Source organism: Ambystoma mexicanum, chromosome 11, assembly GCF_040938575.1.
Source record: "Ambystoma mexicanum isolate Mex_15411 chromosome 11, UKY_AmexF1_1, whole genome shotgun sequence".
Taxonomy (NCBI): Eukaryota; Metazoa; Chordata; class Amphibia; order Caudata; family Ambystomatidae; genus Ambystoma; species Ambystoma mexicanum.
This window is the reverse complement of record NC_090934.1, coordinates 1297592140-1297616661: the sequence shown is the minus strand read 5'-3', so window position 1 is coordinate 1297616661 and position 24522 is coordinate 1297592140. Positions and strand designations below refer to the sequence as shown.

The 24522-nt window shown below is 45.7% G+C and overlaps 1 protein-coding gene across 1 annotated transcript in view; it reads right to left on the bottom strand.

The window, feature by feature from the left end:
• The window catches only part of FBN1 (fibrillin 1), a 643598-nt gene that overhangs the window by 168569 nt on the left and 450507 nt on the right, over positions 1–24522 (bottom strand). Inside the window, exons 42-47 of the mRNA XM_069624792.1 lie at positions 23895–23966; positions 20790–20915; positions 14953–15075; positions 5661–5786; positions 4000–4116; positions 701–829 (exon numbers count right to left, since the gene is read on the bottom strand). Of these exons, the coding sequence (XP_069480893.1) occupies positions 701–829; positions 4000–4116; positions 5661–5786; positions 14953–15075; positions 20790–20915; positions 23895–23966 (693 nt within the window). The remainder of the gene's footprint in view (positions 1–700; positions 830–3999; positions 4117–5660; positions 5787–14952; positions 15076–20789; positions 20916–23894; positions 23967–24522) is intronic.

Genomic DNA, 24522 nt, shown 5'->3' with positions numbered 1-24522 from the left:
CAAACCTCAGGCATCTCCTTCTCTGGGAGTATTTCCCGTAACCCCTGTAGCCGCAATCCTCAAAGCTTTCAAAGTGTCTCATTTTGTACAGCAATACGTGCGTGGCGCCACATAGTAGAGCCACGCTGCTCCCCAACTCCCTTTACAAGGGAGACATAGCCATGTGAAAAGAAAGGTGAGCGAGGGGAGGAAAAATGATGTTTATTGCCCTGGCACACGCCCCCAGCAATCCATAGGAGAAGAAAGTGTGGCTCCCATTAGCCTGAGGCGTCAAAACAATGGAGATTGCCATTCACCCTATATAGCCGTTTGGGGAAAACATTCCTGTCGACTAGGTTTAGAATAACACTTAATTGCCTCTTAGGTAGCAACCTGTAGTCCTCCAGAGAGAGTTTTTTTGTTTATAGGAACCCTTTTGACATTTTACTACGTATCCTTACAGAAGGGGTCTGCAAATGTTGGCTCTACAGATGTTTCGGACTACATTTCCCATGATACCTGGCTATTGACTATGATGGCTAGGGATGATGGGAGTTGTAGTCCAAAACATCTGCCGAGCTGAAGGTTGCAGATATTGCATATGAAACAAATGAGATACATTCATCCTATAACTTGTCGATAAACGCTGCTCTTTGGTTTTATATCCATCGCTGTCATTATTTAAGTTGAGGGCAAATGCTAATATGCCATGTCAACTAACCGATGCAAGTCCTGCCATCCGGTGCCACCTCGTAGCCATCATTGCACAGACAGGTGAAGGATCCCACGGTATTGATGCAGCGCCCGTTCCTGCACATTAGTCCATTTCCTGCATCGCATTCATCAAAATCTGGAAACATAATGACATTAAACATTTGAACAAAAGTGACATTTAAAAGAAAGAGAAACTATCTCCAAATATGATAAACTTTAGTGATGTACCAATTCCGTACTGTTTCTGGGGAACTGCTTTTTGAAGTACTGTTTTTACTCATACTTGTCCACAGGTGTAAGAGTTCCTGCTGGATGAGCCTTGCAGCTGCTATAAGGGATGGAAAGATGGGCTACAGACGACGTTGTGGTAGAGTTCAAGTAGGACGGGAAGGGGATGGACACACTTTGAGCAGAGCTTGCATTGGTCAGTCTGCGGGGCATCCTTGCACTCGCCATCAACCCTTTCGCTGCCTTTAGAACGTAGATTTAGGTCTGAAGGGACTGGTCCCATTGTGCCCTTAGGATGTGTGTGTGCATATATACTTTCTAAACAGGGAGGAGGATGAGGGTTGATGTGTGCCCCACATGTCGCAGGCACTGTGGATGGGGGATTATCTGTGTGCCCTCCATGTCGCAGGCACTGTGGTTCGGTGGGGGATGATCTGTGTGCCCTCCACATCACAGGCACTGTGGATGGGGGATGATCTGTGTGCCCTCCACATCACAGGCACTGTGAATGGTGGATGATCTGTGTGCCCTCCACATCACAGGCACTGTGGATGGGGGATGATCTGTGTGCCCTCCACATCACAGGCACTGTGAATGGTGGATGATCTGTGTGCCCTCCACATCACAGGCACTGTGAATGGTGGATGATCTGTGTGCCCTCCACATCACAGGCACTGTGAATGGTGGATGATCTGTGTGCCCTCCATGTTGCAGGCACTGTGGATAGGGGATGATCTGTGTGCCCTCCACATCACAGGCACTGTGGATGGGGGATGATCTGTGTTCCCTCCACATCACAGGCACTGTGAATGGGGGATGATCTGTGTGCCCTCCACATCACAAGCACTGTGAATGGGGGATGATCTGTGTGCCCTCCACATCACAAGCACTGTGAATGGTGGATGATCTGTGTGCCCTCCATGTTGCAGGCACTGTGGATAGGGGATGATCTGTGTGCCCTCCACATCACAGGCACTGTGGATGGGGGATGATCTGTGTTCCCTCCACATCACAGGCACTGTGAATGGGGGATGATCTGTGTGCCCTCCACATCACAAGCACTGTGAATGGTGGATGATCTGTGTGCCCTCCACATCACAGGCACTGTGAATGGTGGATGATCAGTGTGCCCTCCATGTTGCAGGCACTGTGGATGGGGGATGATCTGTGTGCCCTCCACATCAAAGGCACTGTGGATGGGGGATGATCTGTGTTCCCTCCACTCCGCAGGCACTGTGAATGGTGGATGATCTGTGTGCCCTCCACATCACAGGCACTGTGGATGGGGGATGATCTGTGTGCCCTCCACATCACAGGCACTGTGGATGGGGGATGAACTGTGTTCCCTCCACATCGCAGGCACTGTGGATGGGGGATGATCTGTGTGCCCTCCACATCACAGGCACTGTGGATGGGGGATGATCTGTGTGCCCTCCATGTTGCAGGCACTGTGGATGGGTGATGATCTGTGTGCCTTCCATTTCGCAGGCACTGTGGATGGGGGATGATCCGTGTGCCCTCCATGTTGCAGGCACTGTGGATGGGTGATGATCTGTGTGCCCTCCACTGCGCAGACACTGTGGATGGGGGATGATCTGTGTGCCCTCCATGTTGCAGGCACTGTGGATGGGTGATGATCTGTGTGCCCTCCTTGTCGCAGGCACTGTGGCCAAAGCTTTTTTCTTACAGTTGCAGAATGATGGCCCTCAGGGGGAATTGGCAGGAACAGGTCAGTAATTAGAGTTCTTAGTCAAGGAATACCTGGGAATATATTTGAACATTTTGGAGGGTGGGGCACAGTATGAGAAAAGCCATATTTGACCTCATTCCTGAAAAGAAGATGGTGCTTCGTGGTAAGCAATTTTGTAGGTAGGAAGGTCTAGAAAGAAGTATGACAGGAATGCTACTAAAACCCCAACTCCTTCCACCAACTGTACTGCGCTACTGTATAATATGCCAAGCCCAATGCTGGTAACCACCGCTGTATAGGGCTCTATTGCTCTCGATCCAAGTTCGTGGGACGATGGACTATTCTGGAAATGCTACAAGAAACTTGAGGATAGCCAGGCTGCAGTAGCACTACAAAATCACTCAGATGAGCGACTACTCCTGGTCATCTATGTATGTTTCTCAAAGTGAGAACTATAGGTATTGGTTTAAGCGTGCAAAGGATGCAAAGGTGTTACAGAACGTCCTCCATCTTTAAAGGGAGATCCGTGACGGCTGATATTTGTATTATCAGACACAGAAATGCAAATCGAAGAACCATTTGTCATCTATACTTCCATATTTACTTCTGTGTCTGAAGATGTTAAACATGTAATGACATTGTCCCACACTTATTGCCACTACACAAACATTTTTGTACAACCATCACCAAAAGGCTTGTGTCCCTTCTAAGATGGCATCCATTTTGTAACTCTCACAATATCATCTTTTGCTCCTTTTACTATCTACCATCAACCTGAGATCCTCCTGCACTGCTACGACCAATGATGGGTTCCCACTTGGAGGGTATCCAGCAGGTTCTTAAGTTTAATGAAGTTCTGCAATTATCAACCAATTACACGTTCTCAAAATGTAGATGGGAGAGGACATTGGTTCCCTAAATAAGATGGCTTTGTAGATTCCTGCTAACAGAGTTCTCAACTATGCCTTTTCATTATTACAGTGGACGTATACTGTGCCATGACTCATTTCTACCAATAGAGGTTAGGATAACACGCTTTGATGTGCACAATAAACTTGTCCTGTGTGATTAACAAATAAATAAACACACTTCATAAAGTTGACATCCTACTACAACTATACATGGTTCGAAAGGCGCAAGACATTCCAAAGTAATATGTCTGAAGGCGTTTCATATAGGCTACCTGTTCTATGGAAAGACTGTAGGAATAATATACAAATACGTGAACACCTGTGTTATTCATGTTTGGGAACTCGAGGTGTCGGGGTAGACGCTACTCTTCACCATATTGGAAATCCATTATGTAAACCCTCACGCACATATTTGGTCATTCCCAGGATCCACGGCAGAGGAAGGGTGCACGGGCTGCGTATCTATCAGTACCTTACCTATGCAGTCGTTGTTGTGGGAGAGAATGAAACCGTCAAAGCAGCGACAGTTGTAGGAGCCAATGGTGTTTCTGCATGTTCCATTCCCACACGGGTCCCTTTCACATTCATTGATGTCTAAAAGAAGAAGACACAGTATACATTGACATTATGCATCAGCGATACAGAACACAAGATCATGTTACCTATTCTCTGAAACGTGCTGATTGTCCAATGGGGGTCGTTTCTGCCACGGTTGTGTGCCTAGTTCATTTTTTGTAATATGGCCCCATTGGTCATATTCCACTTAATTTGCTCAAGAGCAAATACAAAGGTACCTGGAACCTTCATTCAGTACTCAGTTAGTTGCGCAATCCCTCCAAACATCTACACATATGTTTGATAACTATGTAAGTTATACAGAGTCAAGGCAGTTACTAACTATGACCCCAAATCAAAGCCTAGTTCTTTATGGAGCAGGATCCCTGTCTGGGGGGCCCTACACCAGAGGTCTAACATGGGGTTCCAGCAACATGCAGGAACTCCTCAGACTCTTCTGCAGGAATCAGTTATCTGATCCCCACAGACCGATTTTATTACTACAGGGTGTGCCCAGTTCTCCTGCACTTGGAAAAAGCAGGCGCAGTCCATAGAAATCTACTGGCACCACCAGCCTCCATGTTTCTCTGGTGGCTTCCCATTGCAGATCTCCTCCATAGGCATGTGTGCATACCTGAGAAGGAGCGCAACCTCTGTGGATCCAGAAACAGATAGCATTCAGGCTTCCCCCCATTCAATTTGTACATAAGACTGAGACCCTGTGTACTAAAGAATATACCAGTGGACCGAGATTACCCCAATGACCAGCTCATAATCTTGCTCATCGTCGGAGCGGCCCGTGTCCGAAGTAAGTAGACAAAAATAACTTGACATCCTGGAGGGCACAGATGCTCCTGCAGAGACTTTTTATCACTCAAAAACCCTGAGCAGCCAGCATGGTGCAGACTCTATGAGAAACACTGCATTTTGTCACCCTTTTCCCCCACAGAGTCAAACGGGTCAGTTTAAGCTTCATCAAACTAATATTACATTCTGTTCCACTCAATAAAGCTTATAAGGAGCAAATGTTTTAGTTATGCGTAATTTACACAGAGGGGACACGTTATGTTTACACTTTAGCGTAGGAGGGTCTCGTCCGCGTAATTTCCTACTTTTGCATGGCATGGAGCAGAAGTGGAGTGTAAAAAGGTTGTGTACTCGCTTGTACGCCACCCTTTTGCGCTCCACCGTGCAGAAGTTGTAAATGATGCAAAGGGGCCTGGCAACGCAAAGATTGACGCATGGCAGGCACCGTACAGAAGGGATTCCTATAGAATCTGCCTTTTTGTTGGTGTAACATCTAGGTGAACTCCACAGGGATCCACGTCATTTGCGCCAGCATGAAATACATGCTGACGCAAATACTGGAGTATTTGCATGGCGGAGAGGACGGGAGATACAGAATCATACCTTACGATCCGCACCTAGTCTCCTCCATAAAAATAAACCAAAATTTGCTGTAATGAAAATTACGAGACAAAAACCTGTTAAGGAAACTACTAATAACGAAAAGACCAATAATAAAACACTATTAAATGCCACAGATGGTCTATATAATAAGACGGATATTGGTCGTCACCTACCCATGCACATAGTTTGGTCAGCGTTGGTTTTAAATCCATTGTTGCAAATGCAGTAATATCCGCCGACCGTGTCCTTGCATTGTCCATAGCTGCAAAGGTTAGGGATCTCTTGGCACTCGTTTCGATCTTTAAGAGAAAACGTTGTGACATTATATACCTTTGAAATCACAGGTGTGCAACGTCAACTGCGGAATTATAGACAATACCTGGCGTGTGGATAGTTCAGGAAGGTTCAAATTTGTATAGGAAAAACACATTTCCCACTTAGAAAATAAATACATTGCACAATAGCTGGTAAATGTCAGTCTAGCACAAACAAGATAAACGCAGCATCATCATTTACAAAAACAGACATAAAAATATAAAATCAATATATAGGATACATTAATTGCCCATCCAGTTGTCGCAAATGCCCAATCAAGCATAACTTCAAAAGATTATTAATTTTTTTTTAAACAGAATCCAATGAAAGCAAGTAGTAGACCATGGCCCCGTCTGCACGAATGGACACATCCTGTTGGACAGCTCTTTGAAGAGAAGCGGCAAAGCAAGGAAGCCATGTCTTTTTGGACCTTGGAAGGCAGAACCTTCAATCCACATTGCATGTGAAAGTACATCCATTGGGGCAGCTCAACCCATGTGATTTCAATCATTTTTGGACTCATTTGAGGCCAGCTGGCAATAACTGTGACCATTTCCAGCTTTTGTTTCTCCAGAGCATCTCACAATATCCTTGCAGCCAAAGCATAATTCAGTTTTGCTTTGGTCTTCTGAGTCATAGCACGTGCAAGCATGAGCGCGACCGCGTCTGCAATCAGCGTGTTCCCTGCTACTTGAGCGTACTGCCAGGCCTCAGACTACGCAACAGCAATGGCTGCTTCTACTTAAGGCGGCACGCCCGCCTCCAAGCAAGAGCTATTTCATATGTTATGGTGGTTACTTTCATTGTGATTGCAGTTAATTACGCTGTTCTTCATTCTTCTTCTTTAGTAGGAACTAAGGAAAGGGAAATAACAATCGTACCAAGGCATGCCATGTTATTGTGACTCATATCAGATTTTCTTCCCATGGTTTTCCTGTTCTGCTCTTCAATAAATGGGTTACAATAACAACTCAATTCGGGGCTTACTCAATTTTTCCAGTGCGCTACTTTACAGGGAACAAAACAAGCCCTGGTTATTAATTCCTGTGTTTCTAGTCCCCTTTCATGGACAGGTTTCATGAGCAAGGGAAAAGGCATGTAAGGATAAGAGGAACTTGAGGAACTGTGAATACAGCCCCGCTGTGAAAGTCAAGAGAGAGAGAACATTTACCCCAGTGATGGCAAGGTAGTTACCAAACATGTTCTTCAGGAGTTTTATTTTTTAAATGTCATGCTGGCTGGGTTTACCGCCCCACGGAAAAGTAGAATCCCATCATGTGTTTCAGAATATCCATTGTAAGACTCTATGCACCAATTTTACGTACATGTTATTTCTATGGAGATATTTCCATGGATCTACAAAGCATTTCCAGACAGAGAAGGGATTACCCAGGGATGGTTCAGATGAACAAATTACTAAACTGCTGGTAATGTTCTTTCCACTGGATACGGTTATTACTCCCACAGATTCCTCATCTTTGCAATGCATCCAGATGCAGTCATCTCCGGTTAGTCAGACAGTAGGTGGCACCATGCGGCTCAGTGGCTGGTCCTCCATGGACCCCCGGCACCACACGTATCGAAAGTGACATCATGACTGCATATATACTTGGAGCCGCTAGCGCCGTTTCCTCAGTTACGCAATGTGAAGAGGATGCTGAGAGGAACATTCAGTGACTTGAATTAAAAAACAATGTTTGAGTGAATTCCGAAGCTTCCAATTAAATCGTCATGCGGTGGGTAGGAGGGAAGGGCGGTGCGGAATCTGTGGGAGGAATAACTGTATCCAGTGGAATAACTGTATCCAGTATCCAGCAGAAAGAACATTACCACAAGGTAAGTAATGTGTTCTTCTGAGGGATACATTCCTCTTACAGATTACTCATCTTTGAAAGACTCCCAAAGTTGTCTCCGCTACAAAAAGAGGGAGGATGTCAAGTAGATCTCATAACAGCAGGTTTGGCAGCACCAAGCTACCCATCGCGGCTTCTTCACCCGCTATCTGGTCAGCAGGTAATGTTTAGTACAGGTATGAAGTGAGGCCCAAGTCGCTGCTTAACAGATTTTCTTTAGTGGGACATCCCTCTGCAGGGTGGACATTGCTGCTTGACCGCTAGTGGAATATGTCTTGGGGTGCTTCTTTTTTTGCTATTTCATTGCCAATATTTATACAGAGGACGTTCTATCTGGAAATGGATTCTTTGCTGATTTCCGTGCCCTTTATAGGGCCGGAAAAGCCAAGCGGAAGATCTTTATCAATCTGGTTGTCACTCTTCCTGGATAAGTGACATTGCAATGCCCTTTCAGGGTTCAATCTTTCAAATCCATGAAATACAGGTACCACTTTTGGCAGAAATTAAAGTTTCACCCTACGTTTGGCCTTGGTCTTGACGAATAATAACAATGGCGTGGAATAAAAGCAATGCCTACGCGGGAGGATAGCTCAGTGGCAACGTGCACGCCTTTGAAGCAAGACGATACGAAGCAACACAAGTTCGATCCCCGGGTCCGCGCTTAGAAACCTCTGGGTGTTTAAGCGCGTTATAAATACGCAACTAAGACAAAAAAAATCAATTATGTAACTAAAAAAATAAATAAAATAACAATCCCTGTAACAGCGCCTCGATGCCTGCGGGCTGTGTGAGCGCTTTAAAAATGTAAATAAATAAAAAATAAAAATGAAATACAACTATGTGATCTTATGTGCCAAAGTTGTAGCAATCAGGAATGAGGCTTTACATGAAAGAAGCCATAAGTGGCAAGAGTGGATTGGTTTGAATGGGGCTGTCAAAAGGAATGTGAGTACCAAATGAATATCCCACTATGGTACATACAGCAAAAGGCTTTGAAGAGAAAGCATTTGTGAGCCCACTTAGAAATTGAAGAATCACAGCAACCTTAAATAATGAACCTTGTTTGACCCTGCATTGAAAAATGGATAAGGCTGCAAGCTATGCCAACGTTAAGACCAGACTGGGCCAGTGAAAGCAAGAACTCCAGCACTGTACCAGTGGAACACGACAATGAATCGAGCACACTGTCCCGGCACTACATAATACATGTGTGCAAGTGACAAGTGTAAATAACCTAGTACAGGTGCTTTGTAGAAGGTGTCACACCAAGAACATGTTTTGAGAGATCTCAACACTTGTCCCTCAAGCGTTCAATAGCCAGGCATGAAGGGTCATAGCCATATGCCGCATGATTGGGTCAGTAGATTCTCCCCCCATAATAATCCTCCAAGAAGGAGGGCATGGAGGCATGTCTAGCACAACCGTGCACCAGGTCCTCAATGCCCAGTCCAGGGTGGTTAAGAACATTGTAGTTCCACTCTCCTGCACCAAAGGAATCAGTGAAAAAGAGGGACAGTGATACCAGGTCGAACTCCGAAGTGATCACTAGTGCCGCACCCAGAAAGACCCCTTCCGAAACTCCCTGGAGAAAAATCATTGCTTTTTTGTTTGCACTTGTGGTGCAGATGTGGGCCTGGGGAAATCCTACCTGTAGAAGATCTCCTCCACAGTCTCCCCGCTTCTGCTCCCATTAATGTGATACAACAGAGAGTCAACACATCGAATCCGCCTGTACATTGAAAATACTGGCAAGGTGAGATGTTGTCACTGTCACCCGGTTCTCGATCGCCCAAAACCAAATGAGCATGGTTTCTTGCACAGCTTGAGTAGTCACAAACCAGCCATCTTGTTGATGCAGTGTAGAGCATAGGGGAGGGTGTTGTCCCGGAGGACCTGAACAGTTGAATTCCTCATTGATGGCGAAAATTATTGCAATGCTAGACAAACTGCCCTTAGCTACAGCAAGCTGATGTGGAAACACTTCTCTGGGCCTTCCCACAAGCCACTCACTTCAGATGAGTGCTTCAATCAATGAGAGATTCATCTGTGCCCAAGTAGGTCATCCGGCCATGGATGCTGGAATGGGCCACCCCCAGGAGGTTGGTCATGGATGCCCATCAAAGCAGGTCATTGTGAATCTCAGGGGGGTCCAGATAATGTCCTTCACGCCACCATTGAATTGGGACCACTAGCTTCTCAAGGACCGCTGTAGAGCTCGAACCCTCACTCTTGCTTTTAGAACGAGGAAGATGCAGGACGCCATGAGTCCTAGCATCTTTAAGAACATCACAGCTGGGAGTCCCCCATCCGGTTGGAGGTGGGCTCATGGTCTGAATGCTTTGCACCTTCTCCCATTGGGTAAGCTATGCCACTCTCCATATACAGAACATACCCCTATAAACCTAGAGGAGGCAGAATTAGCTTTTTTAGGTTGATGGAGAAGCCTAGTTGGTGGAACAGGATGCATCTTGTCCCTAAGTCCTTTAGCGTGTGCTCTTCAGATGTGGCCCACAGGAGCCTCTCATCTAGGCTAAATGGGAGCACTGTGAGCTAGCAGTGAGTGTTTTCCACCATACAGCTGTGGTATTTTCAATGATTGGGGTGTAGAGAGACTTGAAAGTGCACTTTCTGCAGAGCTAACAATACCCATCAAGCTTGCAACTCCAAAGCATGGGGGATCTGCACGAGGGTGAAATATCTTGAATCAATCCTTTTGGAGGAGCTTGTGAAACTTGTTCAGATCTAAGTTGCGTCTGAGACCTCCATCCTTCTTTGGAACTCGGAAGTAGCGGGAACACCAGCCTTTTCCAAATTCCTGTGGTTATACAAGCTTCACCACACCCTTCAGCAGCAGCTGAGAAGATTCCTGTAATAGGAGCGGGTCCAGAGGAGGCAATGCCAAAATAGGGAGATTTTAGCAGAACCTCAACAGAGAGGAAAGGCGATACTCTTGGGTCCAGGATCTGAAGGTCTCACTTATCCAATGTTATTTTCTGCCAAGATTCCCTGAAGAGTCCACCGCTGCCCTGTGATACGAGACTTGTGTGATGAGAAGGAAAAAATGTAAGTAGGTTCGGTGCTGGAGAAATGGAAGGCACTGTAGCTGCTGATTTGGCTTTTTGAACACCTCTCCCCCCTCTAAGGTTGGTAAGGCTTCTTCAGAGTTTGTTGCTGCTGATGCTGATGCGGTTGCTGATGCTTCAACTAGCCATGGAATATTCGTGGTAAATAGAACAGTCTAATAGTCTGACTCTGCCCCAGAAAGATTAAGAAAGAGTGGAAGAAGCATAAGGAACTCGAGTTTTTGCCGCCTAGCGTGAACCTGTAAAGTTTGCAGACTTTTATCTGTTTGGTCTCATTGTGACTGGATCCAACAATCAGCATGCCTGATAACTAAGATGGGACATCATCCTGAGTAAAATTAGTGGTACAGGTCCAAGAGTGCCATGCATATCTGCTGCAGAGCCCATGGCGTGGCCCACACAGTCAGTCAATCAAGGCCCACATCTAGAATATTGTGAGCAACGTCGTTCCCATCCTGGAACAGTAGGGTAAACAAAGCCTGAAAATCCAGAATAAGATGTTTCCAGGCTAATTTAGCCACGTGCCACAGGGTTCCATGTGTTAATATCCCCTCAAAAATATTGCCATACACAAATATCACCATATTTTAGCTGCGATATATTCAGGCATGGAACGCATTATTTTTAAAGGAGCGGGCGACACCCGCGCAACCCCCGTTCCCAAAAACCCAAAAATTATCCCCCCAAAAAGTATCACCTATGGCCGTTCCAGATGACCATATATACGGCGATATTTTGGGTGGGGATAATATGTAGTGATACTGTGCCATAGTACATGAGAATATCTAGCTCGGTGCAGAAGGAGTTCAGAGCCCTTCATGCAATGCTACCATATGCAACATTTTGCATCAAGAATCAGCTTTATTTAGGACTTATCGGGAGGGGTTGTCAGAAAGGTCCTACATTTGCTCCTGCGGTGGCTGTCTGAAATACTAAGCACTCAGGTGAACAGTGAGCCGCAAGGGACACTGGATCACCCAGACCGGATCAATGTTTTTGGGCCAGGTCCTTGTCAACATGATGTATACTGGCAGGTCTTAACCAAACCAGCAGTAGTCTCAGTAACTCCCCACTGAATAGCAACAAAGGTACTTTTGTCATTGTCAGTTGTAAAATGTCAGTGATGGAGTGTGTTGCAACCTTCTCCATGATAGTGGCCAAGCCAACGGTATGTAGAGCCCTTTGAAGTATTGACCTAAAGGACCAAGCTGTGAAATAGGGTCAGCCGCAATCTCCCAATCTGGCGATGTATACAGGATGCTTCCTTTCTGGAAATTCTTCTTAATCTGCAGCAAGGACTCTTCATGGCCATACTCTTCAGGTAGGTCTCCTGTGGTACATCCGATAATGGCTGCAACCCATAAGTCATATCATTTACCTCTTCATGTTCATCTTGATCGTCAAAGATACTGTGAAATCTTTACATTTTAGAGGCTGTGCTCCTGATAAGAATATATGAGGTTTCCATTGGTGTCGGATGCAATGGAGCTCATAAGAGCGTCTCTGAATCAACCTAGCCCTCAGTGAGCCGTCGCTGACCACATCAGTTTTGAGGGCTTCGGTGCCAAAGGTAAGGTGGAAGAGGGTCCCGTATGGCACGCTGTCAGCGTCAACACTGCCGCCGGGACTGTGTCCGAACATGATGAAGGAATACCAAATCCCAAGCTCTTAGGCGTGCAGGAGCGGCTTGTTTAAACCACTGGGAGTGGTGGGGACTGTGGTCTTAATAGGCCCCGGTGCTTCTTCGAATAACCTGTCCATTGTATGTCTGAATGCTTCCTCTGTTATTGAGGGCAAGATGAGAAAGGCAAGGGGAGCACTCGCCTGTACAAGTTGCGGCACCACTTTGTCAGAGTCCCGGTGCTTGTGTCGAAGTCACTTGTGGTTGGAGGGCGAATGTGTGTGAGACCAAGAAGTCTATCTACTGGAGGAGTGGTGCCCTTTCCTTTTCTTTTTCTGTCTCTCATTCTCATGCGAGCTAGTTCAACACAACACAGGTTCCGCGGGGGAAGTCTTTGTCGTATCCAATTTTTCTGGTGTAGTTATAGAGGAGGCTAAAAATAACCTTGCCACCTGTTCTGGAATGGCAGTGAGGGTTTGTCATCGATGTCGAACTATGCCGTTATTTACAGACCTTGAAGTCTGATCATGGAGGAGACTTCTCAAAAAAAGTAAACAGACATCCTGAAGTGACTGCTGTTAGAAAACATCCCTTGAGTGTTATCTAGAACAAAAGGAACTGAAGAAATGGTGTTGGCAGCGCCAAGTATATATGTGGGTCTGATGTCGTTTCCATCATGTGTCAGCGTCTGGTGCCCATGACATATACAACCTCGGATCTGCCATGTGCTACTGACTGGCTGAATAAAGTACATTTCCATAGTTGATGGTGTCACAATGAATTCCAAAGATGAGGAATCTGTGCGAGAACGTATCCACCTGAAAGCATTTGTAGACAAACATTCAAATATCTTATATGTTGGAAACAAGATTAGCACCAGTTCCATATACAGGTGGTCGCTGAGGCCTTCTTCTGACCACCCTCGCCCGAGCAATCACTACGAATTTCAAGTTTCGTGGTGACAGTGGCAGCCCCAGACATTTTTTCATAAGGGTGGCCTGATGAGATCACTGAAAATCTTGGGGTTGCACATGAAGTTGCATTCATAAGCAGGCAGGCTTGTGACAGGCAGTGTCTTTATAAGGGTGGCCATGGCCCCCCTTGGCCACCCGTTGGTGGGCGTTTCTGCATGGTGAAAGCAATCTACCTTTCAGTCGATTTTTAAAATTCTAACCATGTAACTGTAAAATACTCCGAGGGCACATTAAGCAGTCGCTTACCCATCCCTAAAGCATTTGCAGGCGGAAGGATTTTGCAGGATATGGGAGTAAAAAGAAGAACAGTCCATTGCGTTCACTTTCAATGTCAGTTTCAAATGTTTACACGCATCTGGCTTTTAAGAAGTAATTTGACTACATTCATCTCCCACTACCCCGCATCTATGGCACATATTTCGCAGTAAATATGTACAATTTAATCAGATTCTGAGGAACGGATAACTTCCGGTGAAGTATCTGATGAACACGGAAGTGCTTATAGACGGAAGCGAAAGTGGTAGCAGCATTGTTGTGCTCCTCTCTCTCCATCGCGTGCTTCTCCACTGGAGGGAAGTGGCAGCATGCTCGGTGATGTGCCACCCCTGACCCCCACCCCTATGAAAAACGCCTTTGAGAGAATCAAGGCAAAGAAAAGGTTTGGTGCTGTGTTGGTCCATTTTTAAAATCACATAAAATCCAGAATTGTATACCTTTTATTGGACTAGCTGGAAATGTTGTGCAGAAATTGAACAATTCTTCTCTGCATAATATGTCCAGTAAAAGTATTATAAATCTGCATTGTGTTCAGAGAAAGAAGCAAGTGTTGCTTGAAATAGTGGCCGTCAATTGGGGGTAGGTCAGTCCTGCCAGACAGCTCAGGTAATTGAAGAGCGGCATTCCCATTTGTCTTTCTATTTTTCGGAGCGAAGCACCCCGTGTTATCCTCTTACGCCACACCAGCTATACCTCATCCTGATCCCTGCTTTTATGGGGAAATAAGTGTTACATTTGCAGCCATTGCACTTCAGATTCACAGTATGTTAATAAACCAATAGAAGCACACCAATCACGCCAGGGTCATATAAACATGCATTGTGCACCGTGTGTTTTAAAGGGTGATACACAATGGCTTTGTTCCTGCTGTTGGTGACGTGCCAAAGCTGCATATCGAGTGGCAGAGGCGTTGCTAGGGGGGGGTTTAGGGGGCTTTAGCCCCAGGTGTTTTGGTTGTAGCCCCCGATAGAAGCTCAGGTGCTCCAACCAAAATGCTAGCTAGCCCCGAGTCCCGCCCGTCCTGACATTAGCTTAGCCTCTGATCTCTTTTCCAGACCTAGCAACACCCCTGCTGAGTGGGGGCAAAAACGCTTATACTAAAAAGAGAATAAGTGGCACTTTTTATGACACAGCTCCCACACTGGCACCCCCTCTCCGGTCACACAGTGTGTCATCCCATTTTTTTGTTTGTGTGGACCCCAACTCTTACTCCAGAGCCTAAAAATGCTCGACGCGTGGGGGCACATCTCCAGACAATATAGGTGGAAATAAAGCTGCACTGGTGGTTTGACCAAAAGTAGATACATGAATGGTATGAGCAACTTCCCCATGCCCATGCTTACCAAGGCACTGCCCTGTGGATGTGAACCTGTACCCAGGTTTGCAGTCACAGCGATAGCTGCCCGCAGTGTTGATGCAGTCGGCATTCCGCTGGCAGACGGGCCCATTCTGGCATTCGTCAATATCTGTGAATGTGAAATATAGATATTAACATTACTATTCAGAGCTTTGCAACATTTCAGATCATGCTATTCGGAAGAACATATATACCGCGGTCAAACCTCAGAACGGGCATCTTTTCACTTTTCAGCCCCACTAAAATGGCTGGATTTAGTTTTATTACTGAAATATTCAGGCAGTGGGTTATTCTATTTGGAAACATTCGGGAACTGGCTACAGAATGTCTACCAATCAGACCCCTGAATTGTGTTGGATGATACTTTGATCAGCCAGTACCCACCAGCAACGCCCACAGGTTCTAAGGTGATTAGCTGACAACAATGTGAACGTGCTAAATTTGGTTGAAAGAAATGTGGTTGCAGCATTTTGTTCTTTTTTTCTTCCAATGGAGGGGTCCTCCAGACCCTCACTAACTTCCTCTGTCCGCGCCCTTCACCCACCTATTCTAACCTGCACCTTAGCTCTCTCACTCTATCTATATATATAACACTTTCAAATTTGCATCAATGAAAACCCATGGGACCACCCACTAATCCACGTATCTTTAGGGATGGACTGTTCACACTAAACATACATTTGGATCAAAAGTAATGTTGTAAAATACACATTGATGTTGGCTGGTTGGTATTTTTCTACTGCTCACAATTGGTACACAATTGTCCAATGTGCTCAGGGTATAAGCAATTATGTCAATGAGGACAATTTTGGAGTGTGTATGGGCACATAGAGAGTATCCTGTATAACGGTACTTCCCGTTGATTATGCTTTAATCTACAAATGATATGTATGTACATTTGGATCCATAGAGTTAGAGCAATATGATTTTAGAAGGTTAGGGACAGGTCAAAGCAAAGATGTTACTGCTGTTGATGTCCTGGGCAGATGGCGGCCACTCTTGGATAGAGCTGCTCAGGCTGCTGGAGTCAGAGCACTGGTGGAGAAAGGCACTGTGGGGCAGAGGGCACTGGAGCATTTACAACACTGATTTACCCAGCACATGGACAGTGCAGACCAGTGATGCCCGCTACTGATGGTGCATTGCCAAGATGGCACCATCCAATGATGAGCAGGGTACCTCGAAGGGTGCAGCGAACACTGTAAAGTCTGGAATTAAGAGTAATGAGACACTAGATGTACTTAGGAAGAATCAGAGGTGGAGCTGCAATTATTGACTTGTTATGTGTCTTATGCGCTACCCAGAAATAACAGTCAACCATGGGGGAGAGTCGCCGAGTTCAAGCAACCACCAACAACTATGAGATTTCCCCAGAGGCTCTCATCCAGGTCGCATTTGCTATGGTTTCAAAGTCACATGGCATTTGTTTGACCATGGCTCTCCAAAGCTTTGGTTTTACCATTCCACGCCATCTGCAAAGTCCTGTGTCATCATCCCCTTCATATGCATGCAGAAGAGGCCACAGTGGCTAGGACTGTGAAGTTCTAGCTTATGATGGTTGATTTGCGCCACCTGAGGTCATCCACTGGTACAGACGCACTGATACTGTGATACACGATACACAAAACTCCTTGTTCTGCCTAAGATGCAAACTTCAGTTATGCAGAATGCTTCTGCTTGAATGCTGTGGGGGAGTTGTGTGCTATGCGCACCCCAATCCTGTCTCGAGACAAGTGCACTAGCTACTGATTGCTTTCCATGTGAAATACATGCTTGCTATCATGGCCCCCAGAGCTTTGCAGGGACATGTTCCACTTATTTGCTGTTCTATGTGGACACATAGGAGAAATGTGCCATCGCTCAGATAGGAGGTGCCACTGGAGGCCACGCCTTCTGGAGGGTTGCCTCTGAGATCTAGAATGCTGATGTCCACTTTCGTGTTCTAAGACACATCCTTTTCTTGCTTGGTTTTTGCCTCTCTGGCCCGCATTCTGATGAGACGCAAAGGCTTGTTTTAATGAAAAGGACATGCTAGTCAGCACTACACTCATGTTGCATCATACTCTGATGCAAGAGTGCAGGTCAGCATTTTGCAAGCCTTTTGCTCTTTGGAAAGGTGATGGCACTGACATGAGAAAAGATGTGTACACATTTAGAAACATTGTAGGCAAATCTATTGCATGATTGTTAATACAGGGTATCCTGAAAATCCGCCATGTTTCTGACCCTGAGGCCTGGAATGGGATGTCCTTGCACGACACCCATCTTTGCTCTTAGAAACAAAGGGCGTGCTTAACTTGCTAGCACTTTCAGGGCAGATGTGCACAGGAGTAGCCTCAATGCCATATTCAGCCTTCCCTGCATGGCCACTTGCAAACGCTGCTGCACTTGTGCTTGGCTTGCACGGCACATCCGAGGCAAAACAGATGGCGACCTAAAATCAGAGGCAACGTCCATGTTAACCCTCAATTTTCAACTTCACTTGGCGATTGCCTGCTCGCCTGCTTCTCAGCCTGTCAGCATCTCATGCAATTTGCACTGGATGGGCCGATGCAGTGACACTGAGGTGCAGGGGAAAAACAAAACAATCATCAGAATGGGGGGGGGGGCACTTTTCATTCTATGTGTTATTCCCTTACACAGTTTTCTGTTGGTCCCATAAGTAGGGGCATTGTAGGACTTCAATAATTAAAGGTGAAAGTTGAGAGACTGCAAAGGACCCTGAAAAGCGAGCAGTTGCTCTCATGCAGAAACTGCATGCTCTCTGGTGTTATCAGCGACTAAATGCACCTTTCATCGGCAATGTCATGTCTGGGTCTTCTCTTTCGGGTCTGCCTTTCACTGAAACATGCAAATCATGTGATGGTTTGTGTATTTAATAGGAAAGAGACGCAAAAACGGTTGCATTGAACTTTGCAGTTCCCACTGTGTAGATGCAGGGATTGGGAGTCTCCTGCTGTGATGGCTGAGGGGGGAATGCTAATAGATAGGGATTGCGACTCTCTTGTTCTAATGCTTGCGCTGTAATGCTACTGAATACGGTTTGGGACTCTCCTGTTGTGATGGTTGAGGCTGGAATGCTACTGAATACGGTTTGGGACTCTCATGTTGTGATGGTTGAGGCTGGAATGCTACTGAATACGGTTTGGGACTCTCCTGTTGTGATGGTTGAGGCTGGAATGCTACTGAATACGGTTTGGGACTCTCCTGTTGTGATGGTTGAAGCTGGAATGCTACTGAATACGGTTTGGGACTCTCCTGTTGTGATGGTTGAGGCTGGAATGCTATTGAATAGGGATTGGAGCTCTCTTTTTGTAATGGTTGCAGCTGGATTGCTATTGGATAGCGATTGTGACTCTCCTGTTGTGATGGCTGAGGGTGGAATGCTATTGAATGGGGATTGGTTCTCTCTTGTTGACATGGTTGTCCATTTGTCCATTTATTTGTCCATTTATAGAGCGCCAGAGTCCACAGACATCAGGGCGCAAAGAGGGAAACGACTACGAGAACACATTTGATGCTGAAATGCTATTGGATAGGGATTGTGACTCTCCTGTTGTGATGGTTGAGAATGGAATGCTACACTAGGGATTGGGACTCTCCTGTTGTGATGGTTGAGAATGGAATGCTACACTAGGGATTGGGACTCTCCTGTTGTGATGGTTGAGAATGGAATGCTACACTAGGGATTGGGACTCTCCTGTTGTGATGGTTGAGAATGGAATGCTACACGAGGGATTGGGACTCTCCTGTTGTGATGGTTGAGAATGGAATGCTACACTAGGGATTGGGACTCTCCTGTTGTGATGGTTGAGAATGGAATGCTACACTAGGGATTGGGACTCTCCTGTTGTGATGGTTGAGAATGGAATGCTACACTAGGGATTGGGACTCTCCTGTTGTGATGGTTGATGCTGCAATGCTATTTGGTTGAGAATGGAATGCTACACTAGGGATTGGGACTCTCCTGTTGTGATGGTTGAGAATGGAATGCTACACTAGGGATTGTGACTCTCCTGTTGTGATGGTTGAGAATGGAATGCTACACTAGGGATTGGGACTCTCCTGTTGTGATGGTTGAGAATGGAATGCTACACTAGGGATTGGGACTCTCCTGTTGTGATGGTTGAGAATGGAATGCTACACTAGGGATTGGGACTCTCCTGTTGTGATGGTTGAGAATGGAATGCTACACTAGGGATTGGGACTCTCCTGTTGTGATGGTTGATGCTGCAATGCTATTGAATTGCGATTGAGACTCTACTGTTGTGATGTTTGAGAATGGAATGCTACACTAGGGATTGGGACTCTCCTGTTGTGATGGCTGAGAATGGAATATTACACTAGGGATTGTGGCTCTCCTGTTGTGAAGGTTGAGAATGGAATGTTACACTAGGGATTGGGACTCTCCTGTTGTGATGGTTGAGAATGGAATGCTACACTAGGGATTGGGACTCTCCTGTTGTGATGGTTGAGAATGGAATGCTACACTAGGGATTGGGACTCTCCTGTTGTGATGGTTGATGCTGCAATGCTATTGAATAAGGAGTAGTGCTCTTCCGTGTGGTAGTTGAGAATGGAATGCCAATGAATAGGGATTGGGATTCTCTGGTGGTAATGGTCGGGATGGGATGCTATTTCATAGGGGTTGGGACTCTCCCGTTGTAATGGTTGATGCTGAATTGCTATTGAAGAGGCATTGGGACTCTCCTGTTGTGATGGTTGATGCTGGACTGCTGTTCAATGAGGATTGGGGCTCTCCTGTTGAGCTGGTCGAGGCTGGAATGCTATTGAATAGGGATTGGGACTCTCCTGTTGTGATGGTTGGTGCTGGAATGCTATTGAATAGGGATTGTGACTCCCCTGTTGTGATGGTCGAGGATAGAAAGCCATTGAATAGGAATTGGGAATCGAATGCTATTAAAGGTGAAATGTTGCAGCTCATCCACCAATGGTTCAGGATTATAATGGTTCAGGACTATTCGTATGTAGAAAAATCTGAGGTTATTTAGGAAAATGTGGCAGAAACATAACCACGGGTAATTTTGGGCTGCAAATTACAGAAGATGGTAGTGTAGCAGGGAGTGTGCAATGGGCCACCCCAGCTTTCTGAGTTGGTAAGTGATGCGCAGGTGTGATCTGCTTTATGTAGAGGCAGGCAGCCTACAATGCGCTCCCATCATCCTCGTCTGCAGCACTGCAACTGCATATCCGCCATTCCTCTCCCCGGATACCCTCACCTGCAGCTGATTGTCAAGGGACATGGGCTACACAGATGACTCCATTGTTTGCAATGATGAAACACATGCACACTGGCTGAAAACTGAAACGGGAGGGGTGCAAATGTTTCTGGAGTCTGAAGCCACTCTCCTGGAGTAGCTGCACAGAATCAGACCACCAGTGGCTCACATTTCTGCGATCTTTCTGTGGTAGGGAGTCTCAGAGGTGATCCATTGGGCCGCCATGGTATGGCGACGGGTTACCTCCAGGATCCGGTGTGCAGCAGCCTGTGGCACTCTACGCCCGTCTCAAGGAGAGAAGAAGGTGAGGCCGCACAGAGGGGAACTGCGTTGGGGAAAGGCTGCCTACTGCATGTGGTTATCATGAAACCCCGGGGATATCCGCTTAGTGGGTGAAGTGTGATTATGAATGATGGTTTATCTTGCTTTCATCTTGATTGCTGGGAAGGAAAACGGATGACAAGATGTGAAGTCTTGGGTGGATTAGAAATAATCTACTCCTGAAAGGCATCATGGGTAATTTACAGAATTCAATGAAATCATACTGTTTCGTCTATCCAGCCGATACAGTGAAATGCCTTACCTTCGCAGACCAGTAACTTGTCGTTGTACACAAATCCCATTGGACATTCGCACCGGAAGCTTCCCACCATATTTATGCAGATTCCGTTCTCACACACCCCGGGGATCTCTCGGCACTCATCAATATCTGAAACCAAAAGCACAAATAGTCAGAGTACGGTTCTGACTCCGAATGAGCAAATTACCAAATACTGGGAATACAGGTAATGAGAAAAAATTGCATTAAATTTACAAACACACAATACTATGAAAAATAAATATAATAATTCATAGGTTCCTCTAGAAGCATGAAGAATTCAAACGAGAACAAATGCCAGTCCAAAAATAAAAATGGAATCCATTTAAGATACAGTCAACATAAAAATCAAAATAAAGGCATTGAAATGCATCTAAATGCGCAAAATAAAACATAACATAGCATACTGAACCCCTAAACAGTAATTCATCGTTCATGTTCCCAACACCACAGGTAGAGAACTTAGCCACTTCTCAAGTATTCACAAAATAATAGGAAATGTTCAATGGATGACATTTGGTCACAAGCACAGAAGCCCACCTTTTCAACCAAATGTTCCCTTTTCTTAATGTTCTGTAGCTTTGAAGCAAACTTCTTTTTAGTTTGGGATATTAGGTGTCCTTGCGACACGTATAAGCCGAAACTATTGCATTGGAGTAAAGATAGGGCAAAGTGGCATATGAGGAGGGACGCACAGCTTGTAGGGTTTGTTTGGTTATTTGCCTACTCAGTGACTGCCCATAGCCACACGAATCCCTATGGTCATTCCCACCCAGGTCTTGCCTCTCACCACCCAAAACACCTCCTCATGGGAACTCTTTGGGCTCGCTTTTACCGAGCCTTAACACCAAACGTTTTTTCAAAGCAATCTGCTGAGAGTTAATGACTTAATTGGAGCTCTAAACCTGCTACTGGTGTAATACAAGTGTCTTGACCAGGATCTGCCATCTGCCACTTATTTATAAGCACTATGTGTGTCCTTCACTGAAGTCATTGGCAAAGCAAGCAAGCAGTTTTGGCTTGTGTGTAAGTATTGGGCATTTGCCATGCACTACCATTCGATGTCCAGGTACTTGCACCATTTTGCACCTGATACTATCAATGGCCAGTTAATGCCACAACGGCGGTGCCTGGCAACTGTTGGCATTGCCAATGCTGGCTTTCTTTTCATTGGTATCCAAATCAATATGTGCCCCTAGACCATTCACATATCACACACCACTATGACTGCTTTTATCCAGGAATTCCCACTTCTAGAAGCAACATGAAGTGTGGGGTGCTAGGGATACCAGTTGCTTTCTTTCCACCATTTCTATTGCCAGGTTCTAGTATAGTAGTAGGTTCATGTAGAGATTGTCCAATGATCTTGGACATGCTAAGTAGGCATTGTACTGGGTGAATTTGGAGCAGGTTTGATGATCACTTTCTGCATGTTGCCAAACTGCTGCATTCTCAAGACAGTGGGCCTCATTATGAGTATGATGAAGGAGAAGAGAGAGATAGGGAGAGAGCGAGAGAGAGACAGAGTATAGATCGCAGTTTATGAGGGCGGCGGTGGAGGGCGGGGGGGGGGCTCTGCCATACATGACATGCAATGATTCATGCTAGCAATGCAGCAGGCCAACAGCATTGGGAACACATCATCCAACCCTTCCCACCCACATTCACTCTGAACCCCAGTTACAGACATACAGCACTATGATTCATGGAATGATTTGCACGGTGCACAGTACTTTTCACAGGTGCAAAGTGACTTTGCATTGCCAACAAACACCCTGATTCATGGAGTGCAAAGTGTATTTTTGCAGTGCAAAGTGACTTTGCATGGCAAAAAGCCACGTTGCATTATTCCATGAATCAGGGAGTTTGTTGGCAGTACAAAGTCACTTTGCAACAGTGAAAAGTGCTTTCCACAGTGCAAAATATTCCATGAATCAGGCTCCATGGTTGTAGCTCTTTATGGCAATTTGTTGCCCTTGCTTGACTAATGAGCAGCAATTTCCTCATATTTACCAGTTGTAATTAGACCATTCATCCATTTCCAGATTGCAGACACATGCCTTTACAAATCTGATGAAGATGTAAACTATAAACACTGTATGACTATGTTAACATTGCCTTATTTCCCAACCCATAGGCCTTTCATTATACTTCTTCAGCAATTACACATTGTCAAACTCATAGCTTACTTTTACATTTATTTATTGCACATTTGTAAGGTGCCTATACAACTAATGGGTTTTCAAGGCACCACAAGACAAAAAAAGGGGGGGGGGGAGATAACAATAACGGTCCTACTAGACCGTGTAACATTTAGATTGTGCAAGTGCAGTAACAAGAGGTGCGCTGAAGGGGAGGGGAGGGGTGCCAGTCTGTGTGAAATGCGAAGTGCTAGGGTGGGAAGGGAAGTGCAGGGAAAAGAGGACAGAGTGTAAGTGAAAAGGGGGAGGATGGAGGAGAAGAGGGCCAAAGGGGCTAGGCGAGTGCTAGGGTGAGGAGGCCAGGAAGGCATGTGCCAGGGAAAGCATGGGGTACAGTGGGTAGGAACCCATGCTAAGTGCAAGGAGGGGAGGGGACTGGGCAGTGGGGGGGTGCCCTGTAGAAATCAGAGGGAAACCAGGCAGCCAGTCACAGCAGCAGACAGGTTGTACACATTGTCACTTAAGCATCTAGTTGCATTCAACACCCTACATAATGAGTGGTTTAAATGTACCAAATGGAAACGTCGACTATTGCAGTGTAGTCTAACGTTTTGAATTTGAATCTGACAAGTGTCTGCCTGGACCTGATGCCAGTTCCTCTTTATCAGTGCATAGCACGTATCGCCCTTATAGGGAAGATTGCCGATATCCCAGAAATAGCCGCTTATCCCCTTGTTCACTCCCAGAGTATGCATGTTATTCTTGCCAGCTTGGACACTGGCATGGTCTGATTCACGCATGACTCATAGGAAGGAATGCAGACAAAACTAAGAGCTATGCTTTCCTTTATCAGGGAGGGAACCACAGCATAAACCAGGGGAACTCGATCTTGCATGTTCACCCTTCCCAAGCCTTAGAAGGCCGACTGAAGAAATAAGTGATCACTCACCCACAGGTAGTCCAGTGTAAATGTCGATGACAAATCCAGGCCTCTGGCTCCCGCAGAAAGATGTAAATTCATCTGCAGGAAAAGACGAGATCATGAGTAAACTGCAGGCTTCCAGTCAAATAGACATGTCTGGCTCAATTAGCTTGTCAAATGGATGTCCCTGGTGTGGTCCTTTAGCAAATCTCCATTCTGAACCCTTAAGAAATGTCAGCAGAGAAATCACCTTTGACTTGCAGCCGCCGCTGGACCCTCTGATGAGCGAGGACATTGCATTCCTTAAATAAGGTTAGGATTTCAGAACTACAGCACGGACTCCAGGGGGTTCAACATGGGTCTTGATGATGGCGTAGTATGTAACCAGGGCAAATAAGGAAAGGCAGAATGGGCATCTCAGAAAGCGTTGCCCTTACTTCAGGAATAGGGATGCATGAGGAATCTGCTATGTCCAGGCCGATATGGGTCATTAGTATTGGCTAATACTAGTAATGGATGTAAATATGTCCTATGTAAAGCACTTTAGATTAAAGCGCTATATAAAAACAAATTATTATTAGGGACATGGGATCTAAATCCAATCTTACACAAGGGAACAGAGGATTGGAGGGTTGTATAAATCTGAGAGGTTCGA